Consider the following 27,307-nt stretch of genomic DNA (forward strand, 5'->3'; position numbering starts at 1 on the left):
CCTCAGCTGTATGAGCAAAAAAATAGGAAACGGAATGTGACCTTTTGACCTCTTAAAATAGGTCCACATTAGCCATCTTGAAATTGTCCAAGGTCTGTGTCCCAAGAATGTTCCCTGAAAATTTGAAGACTCTGGCAGTAATAGGACTGGAGCTATGCTGAGCACAGACAGATGGACGCACAGCTTTCACAATACACAATGGCCGTATTTGATAGCCTCGGATAAAAAGCAGTTCTGTATTATCAGTGGTTGCTGCAAACATGACCTGATTCTTATTTTTTTATTTCTAGAATTATAACCTAATTTATTTCCATTTTACAAACAATCAACAGGTTAATTTAGCAAGTTATTTTCTTTATATCTCACATTTATTCTTTATTGTGGCACTTTGCATCTTATAGTAGTGTTCAGAATAATAGTAGTGCTATGTGACTAAAAAGATTAATCCAGGTTTTGAGTATATTTCTTATTGTTACATGGGAAACAAGGTACCGGTAGATTCTCACAAATCCAACAAGACCAAGCATTCATGATATACACACTCGTAAGGCTATGAAATTGGGCTATTAGTAAAAAAAAAAAGAAGAAAAGTGGGTGTTCACAATAATAGTAGCATCTGCTGTTGATGCTACAAACTCAAAACTGTTCAAACTGCTTTTTTAGCAATCCTGTGAATCATTAAACTAGTATTTTGTTGTATAACCACAGTTTTTCATGATTTCTTCACATCTGCGAGGCATTAATTTTGTTGGTTTGGAACCAAGATTTTGCTCCTTTACTAGTGTGCTTGGGGTCATTGTCTTGTTGAAACACCCATTTCAAGGGCATGTCCTCTTCAGCATAAGGCAACATGACCTCTTCAAGTATTTTGACATATCCAAACTGATCCATGATACCCGATATGTGATATATAGGCCCAACACCATAGTAGGAGAACATGCCCATATCATGATGCTTGCACCACCATGCTTCACTGTCTTCACTGTGGCTTGAGTCTGGGGGTCATCTCACAAACTGTCTGCAGCCCTTGGACCCAAAAAGAACAATTTTACTCTCATCAGTCCACAAAATATTCCTCCATTTCTCTTTAGGCCAGTTGATGTGTTCTTTGGCAAATTGTAACCTTTTCTGCATGTCTTTTATTTAACAGAGGGACTTTGTGGGGGATTCTTGCAAATAAATTAGCTTCACACAGGCGTCTTCTAACTGTCACAGCACTTACAGGTAACTCCAGACTGTCTTTGATCATCCTGAAGCTGATCAATGGGTGAGCCTTTGCCATTCTGGTTATTCTTCTATCCATGTTGATGGTTGTTTTGTTTTCTTCCACACGTTTTTTTTTTTTTTTTTTTTTTTTGTCCGTTTTTAAAACATTGATCATTGTAGATGAACAGCCTATAATTTTTTGCACCTGCATAAGTTTTCCCCTCTCCAATCAACTTTTTAATCAAACTACGCTGTTCTTCTGAACAATGTCTTGAATGTCCCATTTTCCTCAGGCTTTCAAAGAGAAAAGCATGTTCAACAGGTGCTGGCTTCATCCTTAAATAGGGGACACCTGATTCACACCTGTTTGGTCCACAAAACTGACGACTCACTGACTGAACACCCCTTTTTCTACTTTTTTTTTTTTTACTAATAGCCCAATTTCATAGCCTTAAGAGTGTGCATATCATGAATGCTTGGTCTTGTTGGATTTCTGAGAATCTACTGAATCTACTGGTACCTTGTTTTCCATGTAACAATAAGAAATATACTCAAAACCTGGATTAATCTTTTTAGTCACATAGCACTACTATTATTCTGAACACTACTGTACATACTATATTTTAAAAGCTGCTTAAAAATTACGTGCTGTATGAGTTTCAAAATATGTTAGGTGTTATCAGTTCTGATGACTCATTTCACACTCAGTGACATACACATAAATTCAATCCAAATAGGACCAGCTCCATGATGTTTAAATATGATTGCAATAAAATGGGAAAACGCTTTATTTCAACAGATTCTTTGGCCAGAAAAAACAAAACAGCAAATATAAAGCTGGACAGTTAACTGCCACAGACAGTAAAACATGACAAACATCTACAGTGTAACAATCTGCATATTAATTTCTATTTGAACATTTTGGGCACGTGGTACATTTCTCTGTGCAAAATAAAGCACATACAGGTGCCTCAGTGTTGAGAACAAAGATCAAGGACACGCCCACATTTCACATGGCTACAGCAGAGAGATGATTAGCTTGGAGATGTGAGGATGGACTGGCTGTATGCCTGCCTGCCTGGGTGGTTGCCATCCAGGACCAAAGGCTCTGTGGTGACATGGATGTGGTGAAGTACAGCACCAGCAAATGCTGCCAGACTTGGTTTAATTTTAAACATGTACTCATTCAGATATCTGGCTGATCAAAGTATCAACATTTCTGTAAGAGTAGTCACACCACTAATACAGGAATAACACAATCTGCACATTTTCTGTCTGGATACAAATTTGTTTGTTAAAGTTTCATCCTGAATGAAAAGATGTTATTTGTCACCATTAGCCAATTCTGGACCATTAGCCAACATTAGTCAGTGCAAAAAACAAACGAACAAACAAAAAACACCACCACCACCAAAAAATAAAAAATAAAAAAAATAAATAAAATGTGCAAACTGTCTTGTTGCAGGAACAACTTGTGGTTTCACAAGAAAAATGTGTAAACTTCTGAGCATAACGTTTCATTGCACAAACCATTAACACGAAGCCTGGACAGACGTTTAAAAGTGCAAAAGGTGTGAAAATGGAAAAGTAAGTTTCAGACAAAACATCTGTGAGCAGATGAAGCTGCTTGCGGGAACAAATTATTTCCAAAGCTACAAGTTTGTCTTTGTGGTTTAAGTATCTTTATCTTCACAGATACTTCAAACGACATTGTTTTCATACATCTCAAAACCTAAATTATTTATCTGAAACTCTGCTATAAGCAACCGGAAATCAATGTCAATTAATCAACAATTATTCCAATAAATAATGAATCATTTAATCAAGTTAAGAGGATTTGTTCATATTCTGAGATTCACTAATCTAAATATCTGCAGTGCTAATAATGTGACTCGGACAGTAAAAACAAAAAAATTTTTAAACACCTTTAATCCAGATATATTAGTTTAAATTAACGTTAAACTCTTTTTATACAGGTTTGCCGTTAATCTGGTTTAAAGTGTTCTACCTCAGAGGTAGTTTTAAAATGTTTTGATTTGCCTTGAAACAGGTTTAGAGGCATTTCCTGAACAATGTTAACAGCTGTAACTGAACAGAAAACCGGATTTAAACAACCTATATTTAAGGCAAAATGTTTTTACTGGCATTTCAGGACTAATTAATTAAAACAATTATACTGGGGGTGGAGTCATCATTCAGGTTTCTGTTCAAAGCCTAGGAGGATGTTTACGCTGCAACGAGTGCCGTCAGCTGTGTCGCCATCCACCGTCCACACAGAACGAGGCTCTGATCACATGATGTTTTGTGGGAGATTCAGGAAAACCAGCACGCTGCTCCCTCCAGTCATGTGGGCGGCAGCTGCAGGCTGTGCGGCAGAGTGTTGTTTGAGCCACAGTCGATGTACTCGTATGCATCCATAGAGAGCTGCTCGTAGCGGGCCAGGTAATAAACCTTCAACGCCATCCTGCAGCAGAAACACACAGCGACCATACGCCACACACAGGAGCATTATGGGAGCTTGTTTAACATTCTGAGCTGCACAGCTCAGAGGCTGAGGTGATTATTGTTGTGTCATTGTGTTTTAGCTGTTTAGGTGAGATCAGTCATGGCTGAACGTGCACCGATACTCACTGAAGGTGCAGAAACAGAGTGTGGACCCGATACTTTGAGCTCCTGCAGTAGTTACTGTGGAGAGAGAGAGGAAAAAAAACACCGCAAAGGAACACGTCAAACATCTTTTAGATCCGAGCTCAGCCGACTAAAAAATGCACAGCTGATGCGTCAACATGGATAACGTGCACACTACAGCTGGTAATACAGTAGTATTCAGAATAATAGTAGTGCTATGTGACTAAAAAGATTAATCCAGGTTTTGAGTATATTTCTTATTGTTACATGGGAAACAAGGTACCGGTAGATTCTCACAAATCCAACAAGACCAAGCATTCATGATATGCACACTCTTAAGGCTATGAAATTGGGCTATTAGTAAAAAAAAAAAGTAGAAAAGGGGGTGTTCACAATAATAGTAGCATCTGCTGTTGACGCTACAAACTCAAAACTATTATGTTCAAACTGCTTTTTTAGCAATCCTGTGAATCACTAAACTAGTATTTAGTTGTATAACCACAGTTTTTCATGATTTCTTCACATCTGCGAGGCATTAATTTTGTTGGTTTGGAACCAAGATTTTGCTCGTTTACTAGTGTGCTTGGGGTCATTGTCTTGTTGAAACACCCATTTCAAGGGCATGTCCTCTTCAGCATAAGGCAACATGACCTCTTCAAGTATTTTGACATATCCAAACTGATCCATGATTCCTGGTATGCGATATATAGGCCCAACACCATAGTACGAGTAACATGCCCATATCATGATGCTTGCACCACCATGCTTCACTGTCTTCACTGTGAACTGTGACTTGAATTCAGAGTTTGGGGGTCGTCTCACAAACTGTCCTCGGCCCTTGGACCCAAAAAGAGCAATTTTACTCTCATCAGTCCACAAAATATTCCTCCATTTCTCTTTAGGCCAGTTGATGTGTTCTTTGGCAAATTGTAACCTCTTCTGCACATGTCTTTTATTTAACAGTGGGACTTTGCGGGGGATTCTTGCAAACAAATTAGCTTCACACAGGTCTTCTAACTGTCACAGCACTTACAGGTAACTCCAGACTGTCTTTGATCATCCTGGAGCTGATCAATGGGTGAGCCTTTGCCATTCTGGTTATTCTTCTATCATTTTTGATGGTTGTTTTCCATTTTCTTCCACACGTCTCTCTTTTGTTTTTTCTTTTTGTCCATTTTAAAGCATTGGAGATCACTGTAGATGGAACAACCTACAACTTTTTGCACCTGTGTATAGGTTTTCCCCTCTCCAATCAACTTTTTAATCAAACTACGCTGTTCTTCTGACCAATGTCTTGAATGTCCCATTTTCCTCAGGCTTTCAAAGAGAAAAGCATGTTCAACAGGTGTTGGCTTCATCCTTAAATAGGGGACACCTGATTCACACCTGGTTGTTCCACAAAATTGACAAACTCACTGACTGAATGCCACACTACTATTATTGCGAACACCCCCTTTTCTACCTTTTTTTTTTTTTTTTTTACTAATAGCCCAATTTCATAGCCTTAAGAGTGTGCATATCATCAATGCTTGGTCTTGTTGGATTTGTGAGAATCTACTGGTACCTTGTTTCCCATGTAACAATAAGAAATATACTCAAAACCTGGATTAATCTTTTTAGTCACATAGCACTACTATTATTCTGAACACTACTGTATAAGATTATCCTTTGGTTCCAAACTTTTTTCATGGCATTAAGAAAGGCTTTAATGCATATATAACTTGGAGTTCTTATAGTGGTTAAAATAATCCCTTCCCCCAAAACCAGACCAAAAAAAAAAAAAGTGTGTGTGTTTGGGGGGGTGGGGGTGGAGCTTTAACTAGTAAGTCCCTTCGGCTGCTCCCTTGTTTGCACTTGGGTCGCCACAGCATATCCAAGGTGGATCTGTATGTTGAATTGGCACAGGTTTTACACCGGATGCCCTTCCTGACGCAACTCCACATTAAATGGAGAAACGTGGCAGCGCATTAACCACTTGGCCTTAATTGAGAGAGTAATGTCAAATCAGAACATGGCGCCATTTTTGGTCCAATTGTGCTGAACTACTGAATGAACCTTTTATGTTTTCAACTTTTTTTTTTTATCATTTAACCACATACAGCAACACATCCAGGTACAGGTGCTACCAAAATAAATATAAAAATAGTTAATAGTAAATCAAATTTACATGAATTTCAAATTATGATTTATTTAATTAATTTAAAGCCTGATTTATGCTTCTGCAGTTCTGTGACTCCGTGTCATGCAGTGACGTGCGTGACAGTTTTAAAGCTCTCCGTCTCTGCATTATGCTTTATTCTGGATTAATTTGACCCTCAGTAAGCTTTTGTTTCTACGATCATCACCTCCAATTAAAAGGTAAGCTGTACAATTTCCTCTTATTTCTAACTCCTGTTGTAAATTTGCAGACTTTTATGATCCATTTGTAATCAATGTGGGCACTGCAAAAACTATTAAAATATGTCGGCTTCCATCCCACACGGCTGACTTTATTTTCCCAAATTTTTCTTCTGTTCAGATCTGAAGGGAATCTGTACATCTTGAAGTCCTTGCTGCGACTATTTGTGCCTCCAAATGCACAACAACGTGGCATTTTCAGCGAATAAATAAATAAAATAGCTGGATTTACATGCAGACAGATTAACAGCAAACACTATTTTGGCCCCAAGATGGCACCATGAGTCACATGACTGTTTTTTTTTCAACTTGTCATGTCGCTACTCTCAATTAAAGGACTCTAACTTTAACTGGAGCCCGATTGATTGATTTTTTGGGGGCCAACATCAATATTAATGTGTAAAAAAAAAAAAAAAATACAATACCCATATACAGGGTTGATATAGCTTCTGGCAAGATATATAAAACTAAAACAAATAATTATATAAAAGACATTTTAATACCAATTAAGGCCTTATTATCTTGCCAAAGCAAAATTTTGCAAGATATTGTTAGTATGTACTCGTATGTTTTTAATCATTGCATTTTTCACCTTTAACTCACTGTGCAGCACAAAGTTTAAATCGCAGACTCTTGCAACTTCACACACAGCAGCCCTGGGAAAATACCTTTCAGAACCCAAAGGATCAAGCTCGAGGTCAAAGGTCAAGGTCACAGCAATGTCAGACACGAAATTCAAGGAAGCAACTTTCCTGGTGGCAATTTTTTGAAAATTTGCCTCCAAATATGGCATGAACATAGTGATAGGCCTTGCTCATAAGCCATTACCTGGGATAAGCAATTGACCTTGACCTTCAGGTTTTCGCTTAAGGTCAAAGGTCACCTAAATGAGGTCAGACTTCAGATTACAGTAAAACATGTCGTGTAATACACCAAATTAAAGGTCTCGATGAGAGGATCCCGAACATAAGTTATGTCATTTGATGATGTCATCACAAAAATGGTTAACTTTTTTTTTTTTAAGGGTGTGGCAAAGCCCGAAAATCATCATTGCAGACTCTTGTAAAATCACATGTAGCAGTCTTACGGAGATACCTTTCAGCACACAAAATGGTCAATGTCGAGGTCAAAGGTCAAGGTCCCAGGAAGGTCAAACACCAAAATACAAATTCAATGTATTTTTAACTGTTTAAACATCATGTGACATATCTTTGTGACAGCCACAGCGGGGTTCAAACACCAGATTGGTCATACTTGAGACCAAGGCCATACCAGGTCAGCCAAAGGTGAATTACCAACCAGCCAAGCCAACAGAAATGTCTTGTCAATCTGGACTTCACCTTGTTACAATGAACTTTACTACAACCAACAAACATTAGGCTGCCTTCACTCAGACTGGCAGTGACCATGTTACGTTGCTTAGCATTCACATAAATTACACTTCGTCGTCTATTGTGGCCTTGCATCGCTGGCAGCATACCGACCACTCGTTTCTCATCACTGTAACATGCCCACTCTGAAAGTGAATGGCAGCTGGATAATAGCCAATGTGACCAAGGGATGATGGGGTCCCAGCATCGATTTCTATTTAATCCACTAGATGGCAGATGCAGCCCATGAGCTGTTGTCAGGCAGCTGCCATCTTGCTTAGCGTTATTACGCATCGTCAGGCATTAGATTTAATAAAAATCGATGATGCGCTGACTTAAACTTGGGTTAAAGTAATCTGAAGATGCCGTTTTGTGCAGCACAAACTGACACAAACTGATCTACTAAATAGTGATGTATTTTTTCTGTTGGGGTGCCCAAATTTATGCACCTGCCTAGTTTTGTTTACGGAATTATTGCACACTTTCTGTAAATCGTATAAACTTCATTTCACTTCTCAAATATCACTTTGTTTGTCTGATATATGATATATTTAACTGAAATTGTTGATCCAAACAACCAATGATTTAGAAAGGAAAATCATGGAAATCATTAGGGGTGCCCAAACATTTACATACCACTGTAAATAATCTGATTCTCTTCTGTATTTGTTTTGGCAAATTTGTCTGTACAAATGTGGGACTGAGTATAAATAATTGTAACAGCACAGTAATAGCATGGAAAATGCAGATTTATGGTGAAACTCTTTTGAAACACTGATCATGCCCATCGATTTCTATTTATGTCTGGCTGTTAGACGCTAACCAAGATGACGGCGGTCTAGCAACAGCCAGCAAATGAGCGGATCGCCCTGGTCCTCCATCTAGTGAGTAAACAGAAATTGACGGGTCCAAGCCATGCTGGCAGCATTGTAAACAATGCCACTGCACCACCATCTGCTGGACAACCTATGTGATAACATCATTTCCCGTTTTTCTCAAACCGATATGTAGATTTGCCGTGGTGACAAGGAAACAAGGAAGAAGCCGAAGGGACTTGCTTATGTTCCTGAATGGGTGAATGTGAGACATTATTTGTAAAGTGCTTTTCCATCTGATGCAGATGGAAAAACACTACATAAATGCAGTCCATTTACCATCAAACCATTATCTGACATATTAAACTCAGATGACATTTGCCTCCATTTTAGACACAGTTCACTTTATTAATGCCGAGTGAGTTCACGTCTTTGTTCCAACCGAGGTGTTTTTACTGATGTTCAAATAAAAACCACCTGCTGAGATCATTGCTCGTCATGCATCATGACTGCTGTTGACAAAACATCCAAAAATCACAGAATGTACAAAAACATTTCAGCATCTTTTGTTAATACAGCTTTGAATGAATACTGCGATCAGTAAAATAAGTGATTTATTGACTTACTAAAGTCCCAGGTCTGTCAGCGTGATGGGGACCATAAACGTATACTGTGAGGACAGAGAGATAAAACAAACGTTAAAGTTTATCTGAAACGGGATGAACACAGTAATTATACAGACTTTATGGAAAAATATTTTCATTGAACCGTGTCAAGTCCTTCACAAAATGTTAATGTGCATTTATATTATTAGAAATGTGACTCAACAGTAGGAGTAGGAATTGATCAAATTTTATTGATCAATACATTAGTATGCATTCTAGCTGTGCTAATTAGAGCAACATGATGTCATGAGATGATCGTGTCTCTAGACATTAATTTCACATCTTGCGACACTGTGAACATGTCTGTGTTTGGCTCCACCAAAAAGAACAGGATTTTGATGACCAACATTCAGAAAGTCAAAGACGTATTTGTTCTTTTTCTAAGATCCATGTCACAGTTTCATCTTGGTGGAGATGAGGACGTCTCACCATTTTGCTGGAGAGGGGTTCAACGATGGTGACGTTCTTAATGGAAATGGTTCCCACAACCACATCAATGTTCAGAGCCTGAACAGTCAGGTTGTGGGTCTGCACCCGGACAAAGTTGTTATTGGTGATGTTCAAAACATTCTACGAGGAAACAGATCTATGGTTAGCAGTAGCAGAAACAAGATAAGATGTAAATAGGGATGACATCATATTGGGTACAAATATTTCACACAGACAATTTTCATCCCAATTCTACATTTAGGAAACTGGTTCCTATTTTACTATCAGTTCCGATATTATGCAATTCGTAGTACACGTGTATCTAAATATACCACAGGAGGCAAGATTCTTATTCCACCGTTGTTTTTGCATAGGCACAATATGATACTTACATATTTTCCTCACAAAAAAGCTAAATATTTTTTGTAAACATCTTAAAACTGTCTTCTGTTGAAGAGTATGGCACGCTTTTCATGGGATTCATTTTGAGGAGGATTAGAGGGTTGTAAAGCTCGTAAAGCGGTAGGTCCTGATTACTACTCGCACCTGCTCGTTCACTTTCACAATAGAGCAGCCCTTGATCCACACCTGTTAAATCTAATTATTGACATTTTGTGGGTCACTATTCAACCACAAATTTTAAAGAAATGTTTGAAACTTTCCCAGTCGTTCTCCAAATGTTCTATAATGCTACTTTTAGCACAGACTACACCAGATTTCTGGCCCCGATTCGGTATACAAATGTTTTTTGTTTTGTTTTTTTGGCACCAACAATTTATACACAATTGGGTATCAAATATTTACAATGGGAGACCATCCGAAGTCCTATATAGGCCCTGAGGCCCATTGGTGCCGGTGTTTATCTCAGAATACTGCAGAATGAAGCAAAAGAGCATCTACAACTCCCTCTGGATGAGACATTAGTCCATCACACGTTACTTTCCCAGCCAAGGGCCGGTACTCGTTCACAGCTGGGTGGACTGAGACGATGCAGATTAAATGGCTTATCCAAAAACACAGAGAGGTAGTGTGAGAGGGATTGAAACCCAGATCAACAGACTATAAGCCTACTGCCACATTAAGACAACAGCTCATCAACATCATATCAACCAGCCAGAGTCAGCAGGATGACAGCGAAACCACAGAACATGAATCAGGTCCAGGATCAGCACCAGTAGACCCATACCTGGCCCGGGCCTATAGGCAGTATAGATAATGATAATGCTTATTTTCCACCCCTCACCACAAATGAGGGGTGGAAAATAAAGGCGAATTTTCACTATTCTTATACTAAAACTAGTTTATACTATTTAATATAAAATAAATATAAGCCCATATTGATTTAATTGCATAGCAAAGCCTATTAAACAATAATGATGATGATAATATTTCCTTGTCCCCCGCCCATAAAGTGTCTAATTAGCGGAGCCCTTCTCAAAAAAAAAAAAAACCCAAAAACGTCTCAAACTGTGGTGTCAGGTCGTGATTAATTACGTGAATTATGAAATTACAAAAAAGCTATTACAATATAAATATTACAACTAATTACCTTTTAGACTGTTCCAAATATGTTCTCCACCTCATGAAGAGAAAATGATTAATCCGCTACGAAATAATTATTTTATATACAGTGCACAAAGCAGGTGGGATTGTCACGAAAAAGTGCGCGAGAGGGCGGAGCCAAAATAGCCTGTCCCAAATGGCGTGTCCTGTCCTCATAACCAGGTGCTTGGATAATGGGCTTCTAACAGCCTTGTCCTCACCACAAACATGCCTCGAACATCCTCATAGTACCCCCTACACAACCTGCCCCACTCTGTTTTTGCTAAATTTTGAACTTCTTGAAATTAGCGCCACGCTCAGAGATGAGCCTTGTTAGCCGAATATTCTGCCTCTAAGAGCCACTATTCTCCCACGTTTGTTGAATAATTGGACTTGTACCAAAAAACAACATACTACGTGGCTCATTATTCATCAAGACCAGGGATTAAGGGATTTTGGGATGTTCTTCTAAACTGACCTAACCGAAAATAAACTGTTTCATTGGGGTGGGAATAGTTGGTAGAGGCTTCAAGCGGAGTTTCTCCCCATCATTTTGACACGCACTGATCATCAATGTCAGCAGCTGTTTGCATTTTTCAACCCAATCTCATGGGGGAAGGGGGGGCTATGTTTAGAGTTAGGAAAAGGGGTACTGGGGTAGGGTTAGAAATAGTTTAAAAAAAAAAAAAAAAAAAAGCATCACAAAAACGTCAGTCATTTCATGATGAGGTATGAAAAAAGCATCAGACTGGGCTGGAAATGTCGTGGTTAAGCTAAGTTAAAGTTTTCCCTGCTTGTAATAGCTAAAAAAAATGCTATAACACAGGTGGAAGCTTATTTGTTTATTTGTATTACATACAGTTCATGTTGTCTGTATTTATTTATGCAAATCCGCTGGGGCCCCCATGTGGCAGTCTTTACATACAGTGCTATGAAAACGTTTGTGCACCCTTGAGCTTTTACATGTTTGAAATTTTTTACGACATCAAATAAACAAAACAAAAATTCAGGCTTTTTAATATTAAAATTTCTAAAAAAAAAAGATGCCCTTTAAACTCACAGTGAAAAGTAGTCTCTACATCATGAATTAAAAGAAGTAAAATCTAAAAGCCAAAATGATGATGTGAATAAGTCTGCGCCCCCTTTATTTTAACACATATAAAGTATCACTTTTACATCCAGTTTTATTCAGACAAGCCAGAGGATGGATGCATGAACATTTCCAAGACACTGATTATCTCTTGGACTTTATTTCCATCAATTATGTAAAAATACAAACAGGTAAATCTGTGCAGAGTAGACAGTTCTCAAAAACCGAGTAACTGTACAAGAAGGAGACAAGTGAGGAAAGCCACCAAGACACTCAGACAACCCTGAGCAAGTTGTATGCTTTTGTGGCTGCGACTAGAGAAATTACGCATAGTGCAAGTTTTGAATCCTGCATCAGTTATAGAGCTTCATGATGAAGTGGTATAGAGAAGGATTTTTTTTATTTATTTGAAAGTTCAGCTACAGTTTGCCAAAGGGCACATTGGAGATGCAAGCCTAGATTTGATCTGTTTTGTTGACAGAAAATTCTTCTCTGTTCCACTCCACTATGATGCCGAGAGTTGTGATGAAAAATGCAAAATTTGTACTCTGCACAATTTCTTTAATGACATCCACAGAAGCCTAGACCCTCTTCAGAGTTGTCTGGGTGTTTTGGTATCTTTCCTCATTCTTCTCCTTCTTGTATGGTTACCATACTTAGTTGTTGAGAACTGTCTGCTCCACACAGATTTACCATAGAGTAGCATACTGTTTTTATTTCTACATAACTGATGTAAAGTCCAAGAAATAATCAAGGTCTTGGAAATGTTCATATATCCATCCCCTGACTTGACAGAAGAAGACTGGATGTAAAAGTGATGGTTTATATGTGTTATACTAAAGGGGGCACAAACTTATTCACACCATTTTGGCTTTTAGATTTCTTTTAATTCATGATGCATATATTACCTTTCACTATAAGTTTAAAAGGGAAAAAAAGCATTATGATACTGTCTAATATTAAGAGACGGCTCAAAACAATTGCTGAAATGAAAGAGTGATTCATTCCAAACTAGAGCACCGCACTCGTAGCGCGCAAACCTCCACCAGTTTCCAATTCACCAAATTTTTACCTTGGAAAACATTTCTAAGGTGAAAGTCTTGTTAGACGTGGCTTTTCATAAGCTAAAATATAATGCAAAATATAGATCAAAACAGCTTTTCAATGTTAAAATCAAATATCCGCTAAATCCGATCAGACTTTGTCAGGTGATAGTGAGTGACAGTTTGCACCTCACTTTCAAATATGACAGTGATTTGGGGCATGTTTGATTAAGATATAATGTAAAATAAAACATTAAATGGGGTTTTCAATGTTAAATTTAAATGGCCACAAAATCTGTAATCTGGATCAGATCCAGATCTATCTTTGTCAGTCCATAAAGGATACCATCCTACATAACTCTCAAATATGAAAGAAATTTGATCTTTTTGACAGAGTTCTGCATTTTTGAAAATTCATTCAATGTTAAAGATAGTGATTTTTTTTTTTTTCACTTTTCTATGATTTTTCTTGAGTTTGCCCTTTGACCTTCAAAATTGAACCAGTTCTTGCCCATAAGCATATGAATCTTCAGGAAAAATTTTTTATAACAATATATGAAAAAATTGTGGGCTACAGGCTGTTCACAAACAACAAAAACAGTCTCCTCCAACTTTGTTGGTGGACGTAATATTTATGTGGTACATTAACGAGGTAACATTTTGTACTGTAGCTATTATTTATTATTATATAACGGCTGAGTGGATCCTTGTCATTTGATTGGTGCTTTGTATGTCACATGAGATGGATTATCCATCCCATTTGTGTTGCATTGCATTTAGAGTGCAATTTGGTTCCATACGTTTGGTACCATTGCACTCCACACACACACACACACACACACACACACACACACACACACACACACACACACACACACACACACACACACACACACACACACACACACACACACACACACACACACACACACAGCGCTGTCTGGAAGCTGTTAGCAGGAAGTTACAATGAAAAGCTGGACTAATTTCTGACGTGATTTTTTTTTTGTTCGCTGCACTGAGGATGTACACAGTCTTTTTTTTGTAGTAAACGTGAGCACAAGTGCCGACCCGGTTGTGTGGGCGTGCACACGCGCCCACGCACAGGACGACACAAATAAGATGATGATTTGATTGAGCTAAGTGACTGTGCTAAGTGTTGTGTAACACACACACACACACACACACACACACACAGACACACACACACACACACACACACACTCCACTCCACTGTAAGCCATCTGGATGCATGAAGAGCTGTTCAGAAGAAAAGCTGACACGATTTTTGGCTGGACTGTGGAACTACACAGTCTTTTTTTTATGTACAGTGGGGTAAAAAAGTATTTAGTCAGTCCCTGATTGTTTAAGTTCTCCTACTTAGAAAGATGAGGGAGGTCTGTAATTTTCATCAACTATGAGAGACAAAAAATTCCAGAAAATCACACTGTAGGACATTTAAAGAATTTATTTGTAAATTATGGTGGAAAACAACAAAAGTTCAACTCAATACTTTGTAACATAATCTTTGTTGGCAATGACAGAGGTCAAACGTTTCCTGTAAGTCTTCACCAGGTTTGCACACACTGTAGCTGGTATTTTGGCCCATTCCTCCATGCAGATCTCCTCTAGGAGCAGTGATGTTTTGGGGCTGTCGCTGAGCAACATGGACTTTCAACTCCCTCAACAAATTTTGTATGGGATTGAGGTCTGGAGACTGGCTTGGCCACTCCAGGACATTGAAATGCTTTTTAATGGAGCCATTCCTTCATTGCCTGAGCGGTGTGTTTGGGATCATTGTCATGTTGGAAGACCCAGCCACATTGCATCAATGCTCTCACTGATGGAAGGCGGTTTTGGCTTAAAATCTCACGATACATGGCCACGTTCATTCTTCCCTTAACACGGATCAGTCGTACTGTCCCCTTTGCAGAAAAACAGCCCAAAGCATGATGTTTCCACCCCCATGCTTCACAGTAGATACGGTGTTCTTGGAATGCAACTCAGCATTCTTCTTCCTTCAAACACAACAAGTTGAGTTTTTACCAAAATGTTCTATTTTGGTTTCATTTGACCACATGATATTCTCCCAATCCTCTTCTAGATCATCCATATGCTCTCTGGCAAACTTCAGATGGGCCTGGACATGTACTGGCTTAAGCAGGGGGACACACCTGGCACTGCAGGATTTGAGTCCCTCTCTGCGTAGTGTGTAGCCTTTGTTACTTTGGTCCCAGCTCTCTGCAGGTCATTCATCAGGTCCCTCTGTGTAGTTCTGGGATTTTTGTTCACTGTTCTCATGATCAGTTTGACCCCACGGGATGACATCTTGCGTGGATCCCCAGATCGAGGGAGGTTATCAGTGGTCTTGTATGTCTCCCATTTTCTTACAATTGCTCCCACAGTTGATTTATTCACACCAACCTGCTTGACTATTGTAGATTCACTCTTCCCAGCCTGGTGCACATCTACAATTTTTTCTTCCTGGTGTCCTTCAACAGCTCTTTGATCTTGGCCATAGCTGAGTTTGGAGTCTGACTGTTTGAGGCTGTGGACAGGTGTCTTTTATACAGATAACGAGTTCAAACAGGTGCCATTAATACAAGTAACAGGTGGAGGACAGAAGAGCTTCTTAAAGAAGAAGTTAGAGGTCTGTGAGAGCCAGAAATCTTGCTTGTTTGTGGGTGACCAAATACTTATTTTCCATCATAATTTACAAATAAATTCCTTAAAAATCCTACAATGTGATTTCCCGGATTTTTTTTCATTGTGTCTCTCATAGTTGAAGTGTACCTATGATGAAACTTACAGACCTCTCTCATCTTTCTAAGTAGGAGAACTTGCACAATCAGGGACTGACTAAATACTTTTTTACCCCACTGTAAGTCCGAAGTCAGTGCACTGCATCATTGGACTACACATCACAATTTGGACTTTAGCAGCAGTGGAACACCAAAATGTAAGTCCCTTTTCTGTTGTTTATAAATTAATAAAATATTAAATGAGAAGGATCTATTTTAGCCGTTATATAAAACAAATAATGAATATTTTTACATTCTTTCAATGGAACAAATATTTAATTCACCTCATGAAATATTTGTACCATTGAACTCATAAACATTCATTACTTGTATATTGATCATAAAGTCAATTAAAAAACATTGATCTGATATATCACCACCACTATTCAGTGGAGCCATGAAAGAAGACTGATTTTAATCCATTCAAATAACTTTTATAAAAGTTATTTTTAAAATGAACAGCAGCTCAACTTCAGCCTGCATCACTTTCCTTCAGTTTACTCACCGTAATGTTCACATTAACAGAATCGTTGGTGAAGTTAACTAACGATGACTTGACAGATACCGGAGACAGCGTGACTGAGCGTGGAAACAGGAAGAACAACACCAGAGAGCTGGCCAACAGGCACAAAGCCACAGACAGCAAAACATACAACTTCCTGTCAAAACCAGAAAACACACATGTCAAATCTCTACTCACCAACATGGCTTCACATCCATAATGCATTATCAGTTTATGCCTTATCTGAATAGCCAACATCACCTATTCAATACACTTCACTCAGGCACACTGGAGATGTTCCGGGTTGTGTGAAGCGCAGCTTTAACACATCACTTTCACTAAAAGACCCAATGAATTCCAGTGTTGTGCGGCTGGCTGATGCAGACCATACTTTAGAGCATTGCTAAAATTAAAATCCAATATTTAGTCCAAAAGCGATAACGCTGCATTTTCTCATAACCAGAACTGGGCTGAGCTGATAGCCAATCAGAGTGTGCCTTTTTATGATGCTGTTGAGCCAATGGGCAAGAAGAAAAGTAAAAATAGCATTTATATTTATGTAATATTTTATAGAAATAATTCCCTATTCATGATGTTAATATTTCAGGGCTCTGAATACTATTTCAACAGAATGTGGGTCAGAGTGGATATTGTGGGTCTTTGACTTACTATTGCTGCTGTTAAAGAATAAAGTAATCTAGTCTGAACTAGCAGAAATTTAAAAATGAATTGTGGTGGATATACATTTATTTTTATTTCTTAAGTCAGAGGTGAGGCAACATATTTTATTTAATTGTTTTGATATGGGAATTTTCTTAAAATCCATTTTTAATTTTTGTTATTCAAAGTAAAACAGAATTTCAGTTGCACTTTTTATCATGTTTTGCACAGTTTACAGAAATAAAGTATTTTTTCAAACATAATTTGCAGCTCATCCTGTTCAAAATAAATAAATAAATAAAAGCAACTCCTATCATATTGTATATTGAGTGAATCATGACATCCCTAGTGTCTTGGTGGCTTCCATCACTTCTTTGCACACATTCAGTTTTTGAGGATGTCCTACTTCAAACAGATTCTGTGTTAAAGCCTTTATATTTCTTAATGATTGTTCTCACTGAGCTGCAACAAAGTGTCCACGTATCCAGTTTTGTCTGGTTTGAGATTTTTCTCTTTTTCTCTTTGAGGCGACTGGAAGTGTCCAAACTTTTGACTATAATGTATATATGCGCACACATCTCAAAAAGTTAGTATATTGTGAAAAATATTTTTTGTCAGGTATTTCAGAACGTGAAAAAAGCTTTTATTCTTGACTCATTATGTATAAAGTAAAATGATTTGGAATATTTTTTTAAATTATTTTATTATGTCCTATAACTAAAAAAATGTATCTCAAATAATGGGAATAATTTCATAAACTCAAGCCAAAAAAAAACAAAAAAACAGTAGATTTCTGAAACTTCTGAAAAGTATGTTAATTTGTGCACTAAATACTAGGATCTGGGTCCGTGGCTCTGCTGAGGTGTTATGAAGCCCAGGATGCTTTGATGAGCAGCCTTCAGCTTGTTTTTATTGTTGGTTCTGGTGTCTATCATCTTCTTCTTCTTGACAATACGCCATAGAGAATCTATGAGGTACTGTCTATGGCAGTGGTTTTCAAACTGAGGCACCACCCCCCGCGCGAGGGATGGGTATCACGAACCGGTTCTTTTCGAGAATCATTAAGAAATGATTCGATCCACCGGCATCCACAGACTTTTTGCTTAACGATTCCCTTATCGGTTCATCAGTGAGTGATCATTGTTTTTGAGGGTGTTTTATCGGGATAATGATAATTTCTTTACATTGATTACAGACCCTGAAGTGGGTCTGTAATCAACCGTTTCTGTAGCAGCTCTGCTTTGAAGCTTGAAACAATGAAGCAGCACTCCGACCCACTGCTTCGTTGGTTCATTGCGTCAATGTTTCTCAGAAGCGACAAAATCCACTTCTTAACCCCTCTCAAAGCCACTTAAAAATGTCAATCGTGAGTCACTTTGTGCTGATTAAAGTCACTAAGTGGGACTCTTAATCATCGTCCGTTCTGTTCGCACAGCTCCAAACGCTGTGCCGCTTTCTGCCGAGACAGAGTCCGGTCGAAATTAAGAACTTCAAAGGGAATCACTGTTTAAATCAAATGAAACCTCTTTCCAAATGTTGTAATACAAACAAATGCCCCCCCCCCCCAAAAAAAAAAAAACGAGACATCCTGCGTTCTTTATGAATTACATTGATGCTGATAAGAGCTCGGCTCAGAGGTATGAAGTGCTATTCATCCCATTAATGTCTGAAAGGATATGCTTTTGAGAAAAAAAACCTACAGATTTTGTTTATTTATATTTATGTCCAGAGATCAAGGATCCAGTGACCAATTTCATATTTATTTACTTTAAGACTCAATAAAATGTTACTGACATAGAAAACCTGCAAAGCCTACTTTTAGTACACAGAAAACTCACAGGAGGTATTGATAAGCAGAATCGATTGATAAAATTTATCTATACCCATCCCTTATTATTTATGTTAAAATGTGTTAGTTATGCCAAAGACATTTAAAAACAGAGATGTTTAAAATATGACAAAAGTTAAAAAAAGTAAAAAAAAAAAAAAAAACATGTTTAAAATGTTTGAAAAGGGTGTAAAATGTGTAAATGCATAGACAGCTCCTTAAAAACAGACAATTACTTTTAAAATGTGTTTAAGATGTGTAAAAGAATAAAAAGAAACACACAAAGATATTGAAATGGTGTATGTGTGTGTGTCGTGGGGGGCAGCTATTCATTTGTTCTCTGAGGGAGGGGGCTAACTCTCCCACACTTTGAAAACCCCTGGTCTATGGGGCCAATCAAGTACAGTAATACTATAATCAGCAAACCAGTTACTTGTATTTTTGGCACTGTGGGCAGGTGCCAAGTCCTGCAGGAAAAGGAAAACAATATTTCCATAAAACCTGTCAGCAGATAGAAACACGAAGTGCTCTAAAATAAGTTCTTGAATATGTTTTGCTCAACAATCTGCTCAAGGCTGTGGTCATCCCTGCTGCTTGTCCATCTGTTCCTACCACACTTTTCCCTTCCAGTCAACTTTCCGTGAACATGCTTTGATACAGCACTCTAAACAGTCAGCCCTTTCAGCAATCACTTTCTGTGGCTCACCCTCCCTGTGGACGGTGTCCGTGAGTGTCTTCTGGACAACTGTAAGTCAGCAGTCTTCCCCATGACTGTGGTTATGTGTACTGAACCAGACTGAGGTATTCATGGTATTTATATTGCAGAAATAGTGAGTCACTCAAACTTGAAATTAAATATTCCAGAATTTGATTTTTTTTTTTTTCCTGTTTTGGAGCTACAGGCCATAATTATTAAAATTAAAATAAAAAGCTTGATACATTTGAGTTTATGTGTACTGAGTCTCAAACATGTAACATTTTCACTCTCTGAAATATCTGACTAAAAAAAATTGAACGATTCACAATATATTTTTGACATGCGCTTTTATATATTTTCCCCCAAAATAAGCCTGAAAAACAAATAGAAAAAGCTGATATTTTAACAGTCTGCTTTCTTACGTGTGTCGGGGTTTTAGCCTCTGGTCATTACAAGGGATAACAGCCACCAGTTTGCTCTCCTGACCTGCAACACAAATGTTAGCACCATCTCTGGATGCAATGATTGAAATCCAACTCTCCATCACCAACTTGCACACAAAAAAAACTAATCCATTTTAAATCTGTGCACTTCATAATGCGGAATAAACAGCTTTTCTATAATGTAGCATGATGATGGAAGTACAACTCTGGTGAGCAGCACTCAAGGTTTCCATGAATACCTTACCGATTGAAAGATAAGGGGCAAGAATTTAGTAACTGATGAACTGTTCAAAGCACTTTATCAAGAAACAACTTGAATCAGACCAGATTGTGTGTCTCAAAGAACCACTAAGAACTGCTAAACATCAAAGTCTAAGTCTAAATGCCTGTGTCAACATTAAAGGAATTTCCACAATATGATTGCTGAGAACTTCAGCAAAGAGCCTCAGCATCTATACAAAGGACAGGCATAAACATCATCTCGAACAAAAAGAAAAACCACTGAGCAGCTGACAGTGCTTTTAACATCCTCCAAACAGGCCTCTTTCCCAGCAGATTTTATGTGAGGATCAAGAATTTCCGGGGTCAGATGAACACACCTTTTCATTTTATGCCTCAGACTGACAGTGTTTAAAAGCAAGAAAATGTCAGAAAACAAAAGTCAAAGGTCACATCAGCGTACAAAGGCCAAAAGAGCATCGATATCACACTCAAAGTTTCCTCACGTGTGTGTACGGATTTCATCATCTCTCATCATTATTGCACGTAGTAAAGAAGATAATGACCGTTCAACCTGCTGATGGACACAAATACAGACTGACAACTGGACTTTTAGTTTTAATTTGACAAGAAAGAACTGATTTTATTGTTAAGCACATATAGTGCATCTGGGAAGTACTCACAGCGCATTACTTTTTGCACATTTTGTTATATTACAACCTTATTCCATAATAGAGTAAATTAATTTTCCCCCTCAAAATTCTACTAACATCCCATAATGACAACATGAAAAGAGGTTTTAGAAATTTTTGCAAATTTATTAAAATAAAAAAAAATCTAAGAAATCACATGTACTGAACAAAAATATAAGCGTAAGACTTTGTTTTTGCTCCCATTTTTCTTGAGCTGAACTCAAAGATTGACAACATTTTATATAGACACAAAAGACCTATTTCTCTCAAATATTGTTCACAAACCTGTCTAAATTTGTTTTAGTGAGCACTTCTCCTTTGCTGAGATAATCCATCCCACCTCACAGGTGTGGAATATCAAGATGCTGATTAGACACCATGATTATTGCACAAGTGTGCCTTAAGATGGCCACAATAAAAGGCCACTCTGAATGTTCAGTTTTATCACACAGCACAATGCCACAGATGTTGCAGGTTTTGAGGGAGCGTGCAATTGGCATGCTGACTACAGGAATGTCCACCAGAGCTGCTGCTGTGAAATGAATGTTTATTTCTCTACCACAAGCCATCTCCAAAGGTGTTTCAGTCTCACAACCGCAGACCACCTGTAACCACACCAGCCCAGGACCTCCACATCCAGCATGTTCACCTCTAAGATCATTCGAGACCAGCAACCCAGAGAGCTGCTTCAACAATCTGTTTGCAGGACCAAAGAATTTCTTCACAAACTGTCAGAAACCATCTCAGGGAAGCTCATCTGCATACTTGTTGTCGTCATCGGGGTCTTGACCTGACTGCAGTTTGTCATTGCAACAGACTTGAGTGGACAAATGCTCACATTCGATGGCATCTGACTGCTGATCAACTCTATGGGAAGGAGATGTGTTGCACTGCGTGAGGCAATGGTGGCCAGCACAGCAGATACTGACTGGTTTTCTGACTTCCCCCAGACAGATTTGTAAACAATATTTGAGAGAAATAGTTTTTTTGTGTATACAGAAAAATGTTTTAGATCTTTGAGTTCAGAAAAATGGGAGCAAAAAGAACATTTTTGTTCAGTGTAAGTATTCACACCCTTTGCTCAATACTTTGTTGATGCACCTTTGGCAGCAATTACAGCCTCAAGTCTTCCTGAATATGATGCCACAAGCTTGGTCCACCTATCATTGGGCAGTTTTGCCCATTCCTCTTTGCAGCACCTCTCAAGCTCCATCAGGTTGGATGGGGCTCCATCTCTCCAGAGATGTTCAATCAGATTCAGCTCTGGGCTCTGCCTGGGTCACTCAAGGACATTCACAGAGTTGTCCTGAAGCTACTCCTTTGATATTTTGACTGTGAGCTTAGGGTCAATGTCCTGCTGAAAGATGAACTGTCACCCCAGTATGAGGTCAAGAGCACTCTGGAGCCGGTTTTCATCTCCAGAATGTTTCTGTACATTACTGCATTCATCTTTCCCTCAATCCTGACTAGTCTCCCAGTTCCTGCTGCTGATGGTGCCACAGCATGATGGTGCCACCACCATGCTTCACTGTAGGGATGCTGCCTGTTTCTTCCAAACATGATGCCTGACATTCACACCAAAGAGTTCAATCTTTGTCTCATCAGACCAGAGAATTTTATTTCTCATGGTCTGAGAGTCATTCAGGTGCCTTTTGGTAAACTCCAGGCAGGCTGCCATGTGCCTTTTACTAAGGAGTGGCTTCCAACTGGTTACTCTACCATACAGACCTGATTGGTGGATTACTGCAGAGATGGCTGTCTTAATGGAAGGTTGCCTTCATTCCACAGAGGAATGCTGGAGCTCTGCCAGAGTGACCATCAGGTTCTTGGTCACCTCCCTGGCTAAGGTCCTTCTCCCCCGATTGCTCAGTTTAGACAGGCGTCCAGCTCTAGTAAGAGTCCTGGTGGATCTGAACTTCTTCCATTTACATATGATGGAGGCCACTGTGCTCATTGGGACCTTCAAAGCAGTAGAAATGTCTGTACCCTTCCCCAGATTTGTACCTCAAGACAATCCTGTCTCAGAGATCTACAGACCTTTGACTTCATGCTTGCTTTGTACGCTGACAATCACTGTCAACTGTGGGACCTTATATGTAGACAGGTGTGTGCCTTTCCAAATCATGTCCAATCAATTGAATTTACCCCAGGTGGACTCCAATTAAGCTTTGGAAACATCTCAAGGATGATCAGTGGAAACAGGATGCATCTGAGCTCAATTTTGAGCTTAATGGCAAAGGCTGTGAATACTTATATACACATGACTAACTTTTTTCACGTTGTCATTATGAGGTATTGCATGCAGAAGTTTGAGGAAAAATTAATTTAATAGGCTGTAACATAAAAAAGTGGAAAAAGTGAAGCACTGTGACTATTTATGTAGATGCACGGTATAAGTGTGACTAGGCAGACATTTAACCCAAATATGACCATTTACTATCATTTGGCAATTTGCCTTTTTTAATTTCCGCTTAACCTTCCTTGCTTGCTTCATTTTCACTTTATAAGTATTTTTTGTAAATTATTCCTCGTTTTTGCTGTCATTACTCTGAAGCACGTTGTAATGTTTTAGCAACTAGAATATGAATAGCGTTACGATGATTGGAGGTAGGTTATCGCACAGCTCAATCACATCAAACAAGATGAAAAAGTTGAGGCAAGCCATGCTTTGTGCCCAAAGCGAGATGGTGGACATGAAGTGTTTACCTCTGGGTATCCAACCCGTTCCCTGACAGGTGGGACAATGCACCGTGTTCACTGAGCTGGATGGTCTGCTCGAACTCCGCCTTCTCACGTCATCTTTGCTGATTAAAGGTTCTTTGTCACCCTCCTGGCCACTCCCACAATCCTCAACTCCCACCCCTTCAGCATCACCAACACATTTGCTGGTAACAGTGCCCATACCTAAAGAAATAAACAAACAAAAACACTAACAAAATATATGTTTACTGTATTAAAAAAAAGCATTCATTGTGACAGCGCCAGGAAACAGTGAACATCAACAGGAAATAATACTGTGGTAGCAAGTCACTTGAGCTTCTCTCGTTTCCACTCGGGTGGGGGTCGCCACAGCAGATCAGAAGTGGCTCTGCACATTGAATTGGCACGTTTTACACCAGGTGCCCTTCCTGACGCAACTCAACATTACATGAAGAATGTGGCAGGAGTGGGTTTGAAATGCACTAGAAACAAATGCACTAAGCACATGGCAGTTTAGTCCAATTTAGCTCAAATCCAACAAAAACATTCACATTTATCTGACTTTGTAATACGAGCAAAGCGCTGCGAAGCTCGCTGTATGGTAGACAAAGGCACAAACTGGAAATGGCACACACACACAAAAAAAATCTGCCCATAGGGGAAAAAGCCACAAACCGGACAACATTGTCGGGTGATTCTTTAACTACGGGCACTATTGGCCTTGTAAATGTAATTTCCACCACACCATTGCCTTACAATATAAAGCACCTTGGGGCAACTGTTTGTTGTGATTTGGCGTTATATACATGTGCTCTGATGTCACTGTTTATCTCCATAGAAACTACCCAAACAATCTTTCCTACAAACTGTTTAAAGGGAGATTACAGTGTTGTGGTGGAAATTACGGCAATAGTGTGGGACAACTACATTTTGTTTAAAAAAATCACAACAGTTGTATGACATTTAATACCCCAATTATGTTTTGATTATTTTACTGATATTTTATTGAGATATTTTAAAACATTAGAAAAAACGTTTCTTTACCATTCATTTTTATCACTGAAGATCAAAAGTCTGGGTGTGGGACAAGCACAAAACAGCAATATTTGCATATAATGATGCTGAAAAAAGGTGAAAAAGTCATCACAGACTACTAGAACAAATTTCTTAACACACTTTCATTGTAAAGATAACTATAAAAGTGTGAAATTTACCCTTTTTTTCTGTTTTTCATACAATATGATCAAAGGACATAATAAGTGCCCGTAGTCTAAGAATCACCCTGTCGTAAAAAGCCACAAACCGATGGTAGACGAAGCCAAAAACCGGAAATGGCACAAAAAACTCTGACGGTAGGTTGTGCAACAATTTTTCAATTTTAAATTATTGTTTGATGATATATACACAGATAGTGAAGAGCTTTGCTCATTAATGTCAGCGACATCAAAATGAGTGTGGTATTATTACTGTTTTGTTTAAGAATGTTTAATTTTCACTGTTGCTGCACTTTGTGCAAAATTATAGTCATATCGTACAACCACAGTTCCATTGAAGTTGGGACATTATGTAAAATGGAAATAAAAACAGAATACAATGATTTGCAAATCTTCTTCAACCTTTATTCAATTGAATACACCACAAAGACAAGATATTTAATGTTTAAACTAATAAACTGTGCAAATATTTGCTCATTTTGAAATGGATGCCTGCAACATGTTTCAAAAAAGCTGGGACAGTGGTATGTTTACCACTATGTTACATCACCTTTACTTCTAACAACACTCAATAAGCACTTGGGAACTGAAGACACTAATTGTTGAAGCTTTGTAGGTGGAATTCTTTCCCATTCTTGCTTGATGTACGACTTCAGTTGTTCAACAATTCCGGGCTTTCCGTTGTCGTATTTTGCGCTTCATAACACGCCACACATTTTCAATGGGCGACAGGTCTAGACTGCAAGCAGGCCAGTCTAGTACCCGCACTCTTTTACCATGAAGCCACGCTGTTGTAACACGTGCAGAATGTGGCTTGGCATTGTCTTGCTGAAATAAGCAGGGATGTCCCTGAAAAAGACGTTGTTTGGATGGCAGCATGTGTTGCTCCAAAACCTGGATGTACCTTTCAGCATTGATGGTGCCATCACAGATGTGTAAGTTGCACATGCCATGGGGACTGACACACCCCCATACCATCACAGATGCTGGCTTTTGAACTTTGTGCTGGTAACAATCTGGATGGTCTTTTTCCTCTTTTTTCCATGATTATATCAGACCACAGCACACTTTTCCACTTTGCATCTGTCCATTTCAAATGAGCTCAGGCCCAGAGAAGGCAGTGGTGTTTCTGGATGTTGTTGATGTATGGCTTTCGCTTTGCATGGTACAGTTTTAACTTGCACTTGTAGATGTAGCGAACTGTGTTAACTGACAATTATTTTCTGAAGTGTTCCTGAGCCCACGCGGTAAGATCCTTTACACAATGATGCCGGCTTTTAATGTAGTGCCGCCTGAGGGGTCGAACGTCACGGGCATTCAATATTGGTTTATGGCCTTGCCACTTACGTGTAGAAAGTTCTCCAGATTCTCTGAATCTTCTGACTACATTATGGACTGTAGATTATGGAATCCCTAAATTCCTTGCAATTGAACATTGAGAAACATTGTTCTTAAACTGTTCGACTATTTTATTTTTTTTTTCATGCAGTTGTTCACAAAGTGGTGATCCTTGCCCCATCTTTGCTTGTGAACAGCTGAGCCTTTTGGGGATGCTCCTTTTATACCAAATCATGACACTCACCTGTTTCCAATTAACCTGTTCACCTGTGGAATGTTCCAAACAGGTGTTCAGCATTCATCAACTTTCCCAGTCTTTTATCACCCCTGTCCCAGCTTTTTTGAAAGGTGTTGCAGGTGTCCATTTCAAAATGAGCAAATACTTGCACAAAAACAAAAAAGTCTATCAGTTTGAACATTAAATATCTTGTCTTTGTGGTGTATTCAATTGAATATAGGTTGAAGAGGATTTGCAAATCATTGTATTATTATTTACATGTCCCACAACATCCCAGCTTCATTGGAATTGGGGTTGTATATCATATTGATATGACAATATTGTGATAAGATAATCTGGCCATATTGTACAGCCCTACTGTCAACTAGCTGAAAACTTTGAATATTAATTTACATCTACAAGGGGCGGCGCTCCCCCAGCAGCCGAAAGGTTTAAGACTAAGACACACACACACACCTTTTTTTTTTATTATTTAAACACCGTAGCTAACTGCTAGCTAAAAGACGATTGATCCGTGGAAGTTTGGAGAATATCTGAAAATATTGACTGACATACAATTATTAATATTAATAGAAAGTTTTAGAAAGTGTGGATGATGTTTAGTCATACCTTTATTCCTCCTGAGACTTCTGCTGCTGTTGTTGTTGTTGTTGTTGTCGTCAACAGACAACAAGCGAGTTCACGCCTTCTTACTTCTTGTGTATGAATTTTATGGTGTTGACAACGTTTTGGTGCTGTGGCGCCACCAACTGACACGGAGCGTAAAGTAGTCTGATTAATCAAACTGGCCGAT

General features: G+C 38.7%; 1 protein-coding gene across 1 annotated transcript; it reads right to left on the bottom strand.

Annotated features, from left to right (window-relative positions):
- Positions 1 to 2,917: 2,917 nt before the first annotated feature.
- LOC117528039 (transmembrane protein 106B-like) lies at positions 2,918 to 27,213 on the bottom strand. The gene is made up of 8 exons (XM_034190555.1): positions 27,124 to 27,213; positions 23,731 to 23,928; positions 20,093 to 20,156; positions 16,489 to 16,642; positions 9,511 to 9,651; positions 9,043 to 9,086; positions 3,838 to 3,891; positions 2,918 to 3,670 (listed from the first exon to the last, which is right to left on the bottom strand). The coding sequence occupies exons 2-8, from the start codon at positions 23,924 to 23,926 to the stop codon at positions 3,550 to 3,552; spliced, it is 774 nt and encodes a 257-aa protein (XP_034046446.1). The 5' UTR covers positions 23,927 to 23,928; positions 27,124 to 27,213; the 3' UTR covers positions 2,918 to 3,549.
- Between the last annotated feature and the right edge of the window lie 94 nt (positions 27,214 to 27,307).

Source organism: Thalassophryne amazonica, chromosome 16 (genome assembly GCF_902500255.1).
Source record: "Thalassophryne amazonica chromosome 16, fThaAma1.1, whole genome shotgun sequence".
Taxonomy (NCBI): domain Eukaryota; kingdom Metazoa; phylum Chordata; class Actinopteri; order Batrachoidiformes; family Batrachoididae; genus Thalassophryne; species Thalassophryne amazonica.

Coding starts and splice junctions, on each gene's coding strand:
- LOC117528039 (XM_034190555.1), bottom strand. CDS start 23,926: ATGGGCACTGTTACCAGCAAATGTGTTGGTGATGCTGAAGGGGTGGGA. Junction 20,157..23,730: donor AACGGGTTGGATACCCAGAG/GTAAACACTTCA, acceptor TTTGTGTTGCAG/GTCAGGAGAGCAAACTGGTG. Junction 16,643..20,092: donor AGGCTAAAACCCCGACACAC/GTAAGAAAGCAG, acceptor TGGTTTTGACAG/GAAGTTGTATGTTTTGCTGT.